General features: G+C 50.2%; 1 protein-coding gene across 1 annotated transcript in view; it reads right to left on the bottom strand.

Moving 5' to 3' along the window:
* The window catches only part of HCN2 (hyperpolarization activated cyclic nucleotide gated potassium and sodium channel 2), a 31,351-nt gene that overhangs the window by 5,689 nt on the left and 18,459 nt on the right, over positions 1–7,203 (bottom strand). The window contains exons 4-5 of the mRNA XM_003788829.2: positions 5,061–5,279; positions 3,249–3,395 (exon numbers count right to left, since the gene is read on the bottom strand). Coding sequence (XP_003788877.2) covers positions 3,249–3,395; positions 5,061–5,279 — 366 coding nt within the window. The remainder of the gene's footprint in view (positions 1–3,248; positions 3,396–5,060; positions 5,280–7,203) is intronic.

The following is a 7,203-nucleotide window of genomic DNA, read 5'->3' as shown; positions in this document are numbered from 1 at the left end:
CTGGGACGACAGGCGCCCGCCACAACGCCTGGCCATTTTTTGGTTGCAGCCATCATTGTTGTTTGGCAGGTCTGGGCTGGGGATTCGAACCGCCACCTTAGGTGTATGTGGCTGGCGCCTTAGCGGCTTGAGCCACAGGCACCGAGCCTGAAAATGTTACCTTAAAAAGAAAATTGACAGGCTTGGCACTCATAGCACAGTGGTTACGGTGCCATCCACATGCACCAAGGCCGGTTGGTTCAAACCCTGACTGGGTCAGCTAGACAACTGCAACAAAAAATAGCTGGGCGTTGTGATGGGCGCCTGTAGTCTCAGCTACTTGGGAGGCTGAGGCAAGAGAATCGCTTAAGCCCAAGAACTGGAGGTTGCTGTGAGCTATAACGTCGCCGCACTCTACTGAGGGCAACATAATGAGACTCTGTCTCAAAAAAAAAAAAAAAGAAAATTGATACCCTTTGTGTACACAAACAAAAACCACTTGGAAGAAGAGACAACAGTCGAGAAGCTCCATCTTATCAGCATGGAGAGTTAAGTAAAATGGTTTAGTGTTTGTTTAACAAGGAATGTCCAAAGCTAGCTACACAAAGAAATCTCATAGAAACTCTGGAAAGGCGCAAGGAGGCTTGGAACACCTTGCCAACATCCATTCTCACTGTTTATGTACTTATTCCACATGATCCCAATGAAAATACCAACAGGCTTCCTTTTCTAGTAACTGAGGCCAGTCAAGCTCATTTAGAAGAACAAATAAGCAAAAAACAGCAGGATCCCATGAAAAATAAGAGCAGGGAGGTGGAACTACCCTGCTAGATACTGGAACACATTATAGAGCCTCTGTGATTCAAACCATGTGGATTTGGCACTCAAAGGGCAGACAGGTAGCACAGTGGTTATGGAGCTAGCCACACACACGGAGGGTGGCGGGTTCAAACCGGGCCTGGGCCAAGCCAGCTAAACAACTGCAACAACAACAAAAACAACAAAAATAGCTGGGCACTGTGGCAGGTGCCTGTAGATCCAGCTACTCAGGAAGCTGAGGCAGGAGAATCATTTGGGCCCAAGAGTTCGAAGTCGCTGTGAGCTGTGACACTACAGCCCTCTACCGAGGGCAACACAGTGAGACTATCTCAAAAAAAAAAAAAAAAATAGAAAAGAAAAGAAAAGGGTACAACTAGATAAAACCAAGCAGAGAGACTGAGAGAAGACAAAAGCTAGACTCTTTTTTTGGAGTACACGTGGCTTTGTAGACTTGACTTTGGTACTTGTGAATGCCTGGATAATCATTAAGTCCAGGTTGCCAGGGCCAGGAGACTGTGGGAGTGGAGGTGATGGCTAACAGCCCAGATTTTTTTTTTTTTTTTTTTTTGGAGACAAAGCCTCAAGCTGTCACCCTGGGTAATGTGCTGTGACATCACAGCTCACAGCAACCTTCAGCCACATGCACCAAGGCTGTTGCATTCAAATCTGGACATGGCCAGCTAAACAACAATGATGACTGCAACAAAAAATAGCCAGGTGTTGTGGCAGGTGCCTGCACTCCCAGCTACTCAAGAGGTTGAGGCAAGAGAATCACTTAAGCCCAAGAATTGGAGGTTGCTGTGTGCTGTGACACCACAGCACTCTACTGAGGGCGACATAGTGAGATTCTGTCTCAAATACAAGAAAAAAAAATAGTGGTAATGATTGCACAACTCCGTGAATATTCTAAAAACCACAGACTTTTATGTATTTTGTGGTCTGTGAGTTATGTCTCTATTAAATGAATGAATGAAAATCATCATCAAATGCAAATAAACATTTTTGATAAAGTTTCTCATGGTGCCTTCCTCCTGGGAGGCAGTGTGCATAAATGGGAGCCCCCAGAAGAAATCCTGGGCCCCTCTACTGCCGAGCACTTGAGTTTCAAGCTTGTCTCCAAGCCCATGTCATCATTCCCTGCTGGGGATCTTTGTCCTTGCCATACTCTCTGCCTGGGACACCACCACAGCTTGGGCAATTCCCTTTGTACAGACGATGCAGCCTCATTCTCTCCTCTCCTTGCTCCTGATTCTCCCCCGGCTTCTCTGACACTTTCTGTGTCAGTGTACTCTGTCCCTCTGCCCCACCTTCTTGAGGGCAAGGACTGTCACACACAGGGAAGGGCACCCAGTCACCACTCAGTAACTGCTTGAGTGGTGTGGGAAGCTATGAGCTGCAGTACCTGTGAATGGGAACTTGTCTGGAAATAGTCTTTGCAGATGTAAATAATTAAGTAAGCCCACACTGGAGTGGGGTGGACCTGAGTCCTTATAAAGAGAAGAGGGAGAGAGAGAAACACACAGGAAAAAGGGTAAAGGAAGAGGGTTATAGAAGATGGAGGCAGATACCAGAGGGATGTGTCCACAAGCCAAGGAACGTGTGGGGCCCCCAGAAACTTAAAGAGGCAAGAAGGATCCTCCCCTGGAGCCTTTGAAGGGAGCAAAGTCCAAAACATCTTGATTTTGGATTTCTGGCCTCTGGACTGTTTAAGTGGCTCAATGTGTGGGTGTCTATTACAGAAGCCCCAGGAAACTTACCCAAGGGTTGCACAGGCTACAAGGGCTAGAGCTGGGATTTATTTTATTTTTTTTTTTTAAGACGGAGCCTCAAGCTATCCCTGGGTAGAGTGCTATGGCATCACGCTCACAGCAACCTCCAACTCCTGGGCTCAAGCGAGTCTCCTGACTCAGCCTCCCAAGTAGCTGGGACTACAGGCGCCCGCCACAACGCCCGGCCATTTTTTGGTTGCAGCCGTCATTGTTGTTTGGCGGGCCCGGGCTGGGGATTCGAACTCGCCACCTTTGGTCTATGTGGCTGGCGCCTTAGCCGCTTGAGCCACAGGCGCCGAGCCTAGAGCTGGGATTTAAATCAGCTGGTCAGCCCTTGGTGCTCAGCAGGGCTGGACAACCAACCCCAGAGCAAGGCCCCCACTCCAGTCTGACTTGCTCTACTTGGTACAGATCTCAGCAGGTCTGCTAATGCAGCAGGTGGAACCAGGCAGGGTGTGTCTGGGGAGTCCTGGGGTGGAGGGCAGGGGATGAGGCTCCACGGAAGGGAGTCTACTGTGGGAAGGCTATAGGTATAAGTCTAGCTTAAGTCCTCCATGCTGCAGCTGAGCTGGCCATTCCTCCCCCTCTAGGACCCAGAATGTAGCAGCCAGGGAGGGGGTGGCTAACCCTGAGTCCTGCGGGCCCCTCCCACTAGCCCCTGCCCTTTGGCACCCGCCTCACCTCCCGCAGGGGCCCATTGAGCTCTCCCAGGATGCTGTCCTCGTCGAACATTTTGCCCTGGTAGCGGTGTTCATAGTAGTCATGAATCTTCTGGCGAAAGTCGGCAGGTAGCTTGTGGAAGGACATGTACTGCTCCACCTGCTTGTACTGTAAGCAGCAGAGGGCCAGCCAGGTCAGACACCACGGATGGAAGGCCCCGCCCAGTCCAGTCCAGCTCAGCACAGCCCAGGACAAGCTGGACCCTCCTGCCCCACTTAACAACAACAAATATAAATTTCTACATTTAAAATTGAATTTAAGTAGTCAGATAATTCTTCATTAATATTTTAAATCACCTATATTGACTAATATTCTAAATAATAATTCCAAAATAATATTGAATTAATTATCAGGTTAGGTTTGACAGATAAAATTCAGGATGCCTGGTTAAAATGGAATTCCAGCTAAACAACAAAAATGTTTAGTTGAAGTACATCTCATGCAATATTTGAAAGAAAACCAAGAAAACTATTTATGTGAAATTCAAATTTAACTAGGTATCCTGAATTTTATTTGGCTAGCCTATCCCTAAGAAATAGGGTAATATCTCCACTCAGTTTTTGATTGATTTTGTCTGTTTTTTGAGACAGGGTCTCATTCTGTTCCCCAGGCTGGAATACAGTAGCACCATCATAGCTCACTGTAGCCTCAGATTCCTGGGCTCAAGGGATCCTCCCACCTCAGCCTCCTGAGTAGCTGAGATTACAGGTGCTATCACTCCCAGCTGAGGGGAGGGCTTCTTATGGGAAGCTGTACTGAATACTCGAGGTCCCCCTACATGCCAGACCCATTCCCAGAGCCCCTACCCTGCTGGTGATGATAGTTCCCCCAGGTGATCTTTCTAGAAACTATTGGCTCTGCCCTCCCATCAGGCCAGGGGTGCAGGGCCAGGCAGGGGTGCCAGGCCCTGCTGTCCCCAGAATGGCACCCCCAGGGATGCCCCTGACCCATTTCCACCCCAACCCTGCCCAGCTGCAGCTGTCCTGAGCTCAGCAGAACCCGTGACGGCGGGCGGGTGGTGGCACCAGCTCGTGTTTGGGTGTGAAACCCACGGCTTCCGGACGGCCGGGCACCTGGCACAGAGCCCAGCTGATCCGGCTGGTCCTGCTGGGGGGTTGCAGCTCCTGGACAGGGAGGGCAGCAGGACAGACAGGGCAGCCTCACAGAGGGAGGAGACTGAGACTGAGGCATAACTCTGGGTGGTACTACCTATAGGGCCCACACTGCTTTCTCTCCACTCTTCCTAGCCCCCAATGCCAATCCTAGGACTAGTCCTGAGGCTGCACTCCCAGGTCTGGAGGCCAAGTCTGAGTGGCCAGACAGCCTTGCTTTCCCTGAACCCTCACCCTGAGCAACACCCAGCCTCTCAGACTCGACTGGCTAGCCACCCTCCCCACTCCAGCCCAGTCCTGAGCCAACCCACTGACCCCCATATGGGCCCAGCCTCCCAAGAGAGGCCATCTTCTGTTCTCCCTCTGGGATCCCTCTGAAGCCCTCAGTCCCTCTAAAGACCATGAGTTTTATGAGTGAGGACCTCTCCCCTAAAAGGCTTCCCAGGAACTATTCCCTCCACCCAAAGGGCTTTCCTTTCTCCTCTTCATCCAGTGTTCCTACTCCCCACTACACTGTTCCCAGCACCCCTTTCCATCCCTGCCGTGAGCATACAGAGAATGCAGGGCTTTGAGGAGGGTTGGGTGGGACTTGCCTCTCAGTGCCCAGGGCGGGGCCTGCCTCCCCCCTTAGACCCCAGGGCAGGGCCTGCCCCCACCAGACCTTCTCCTGGTACTGGCGCCGTGAGGAATCCAGTGACTGGATGAGGGCGGTGGCATGGCCGATGAACATGGCGTAGCAGGTGGCACCCACAATCATGCTGAGCATGGTCAGCCAGATGTCAGTCATACTTTCAGGAGCTTGCCGGCCGTACCCAATACACAGCATGTGGCTCATGGCCTTGAAGAGCGCAAAGGAGTAGAGCTCGCTCCATGAGTGGTTCTGCAAGGCCACGGGGGTGGGAGGGAAGGTGGTGGGCACTCACACCTCAGGGAGCCCTGGTCCCCAAGGGCCCACCCACCACTTCCCTTAGGTACTGAAGGTGGTGAGCTCCCCATGCTCAGAGGTAACCAAGAAAAATTGAGGCCAGATGCAGGGGTTCATGCCTGTAATTCTAGCACTCTAGGATGTCAACGTGGGTGGATTGCCTGAGCTCATGGGTTTGAGACCAGACTGAGCAAAAGTGAGACCCCATCTCTAAAGATATAGCCAGGCGTGTGGCAGGCACCTGTAGTCCCAGCTACTTGGGAAGCTGAGGCAAGAGAATCACTTGAGCCTAGGAGTTTGAGGTTGCTGTGAGCAATGATGCCACAGCACTCTACCAAGGGCGACAAAATGACAGTCTCAAAAAAAAAAAAAAAGGCAGCAGAGCCCATAGCTCAGTGTGTGGGATGCTGGCCATGTACATACACCAAGGCTAGTGGGTTCGAACCCAGCCTGGGCCAGCTAAAACAACAATGACAACTGCAACAAAAAAATAGCCAGACATTGTGGCAGGCGCCGGTAGTCCCAGCTACTTGGTAGGCTGAGGCAAGAGAATCGCTTGAGCCCAAGAGTTTGAGATTGCTATGAGCTGTGACGCTATAGTACTTTACACAGGGTGACAGCTTGAGACTCTGTCTAAAAAAAAAAAAAAAAAAAAAAAAAGAAAAGAAAAAAAAAGAAAGAAAAAGAAAAATTGAGACCCAGAGGGCCAAAGTCTGCCCCTCACACCTTTGTAGCCTCTGATCAGAATCTGTGAGGCCATCGTAGTTTCCAGTGGGCAACAGAGTCAGATCTGAGGGACAGGGAGGGCAGAGGCACCAGGCTGGCCAGGGAGGTACCAGCCCTCTGAATCCTCAGTTGACCCAGCTGGTAAAGGGGGGGCAAATGGGCTCTGTTCAGGAAACGGCCCACATGCACAAGTGGCAGCCAGACAATGGATTGCCTCAGCTGGAGCAGCTGTGACAGATGCCAGGAAGAGATGCCTGGGGGCTTCCCCTCTGTAGCTTCTGACCCCTTGAAACCCACCTGCTCTCTGTCTAAACCAAAAACATCCCAAGTTCCGTATGTACCCATAAGCCATGCACAGCAATCTAGGCCAACAGAAAGGCTCACTGGAGCTCTAACCTGACTTTCACTCCTAAGGTGTTCAAGATTTGCCCTTTTTTTTTGGAGACAGAGTTTTATTTTGTCCCCCTAGGGAGAGTGCCATGGCATTTGGCATTATGAGATATGGTTCATAGCAACCTCAAACTCTTGGGCTTGAGCAATCCTCTTACCGCATCTCCTGAGTAACTGGGAATACAGGCATGGGCCACCACATCCACCTAGCTTTTCTATTTTTAGTAGAGACAGGACTTAGGCCTGAGTGCAAGAGATCCACTTGCCTTGGCCTTCCAGAGTGCTAGGATTACAGATGTGAACGCACAGCACCCAGCCAAGACTCACACTCTTTAACAGTCAGCATTTCAACCAGGAAGCAACAAGTGCCTGGGACTTCCTTCAATTATTATTTCTTTTTTTCTTATGAATTTTTTATTCCTGGACATTTATTATTTCATATGGCTCATAATACCATTTTCCCAATTAACAGTTATGATCTAAAAATTTTTTTTCAGTTAAAAAAGAACTTTTATAGGTGGGGGTCTCACTAGGTTGCCCAGGCTGGGTGAGTGGCTACTAACAGGCACAATCAATAGCTCACTTCAACCTCGAACTCCTGGCTCACACAATCCTCCTGGCTCAGCCCTCACAGTAGCTAGGACTATAGGTGTAGACCAGCACACCTGGTTAATTTTTCTATTTTTTTTTTTTTTGAGACGGAGCCTCAAGCTATCCCCCTGGGTAGAGTGCCATGGCATCACACTCACAGCAACCTCCAACT

This window comes from Otolemur garnettii, unplaced genomic scaffold (genome assembly GCF_000181295.1).
Source record: "Otolemur garnettii isolate 467f Iridium unplaced genomic scaffold, OtoGar3 scaffold00029, whole genome shotgun sequence".
In the NCBI taxonomy this organism is placed as follows: domain Eukaryota; kingdom Metazoa; phylum Chordata; class Mammalia; order Primates; family Galagidae; genus Otolemur; species Otolemur garnettii.
Note: the sequence above shows the minus strand (reverse complement) of the source record. Positions and strands in the feature narration are given on the sequence as shown.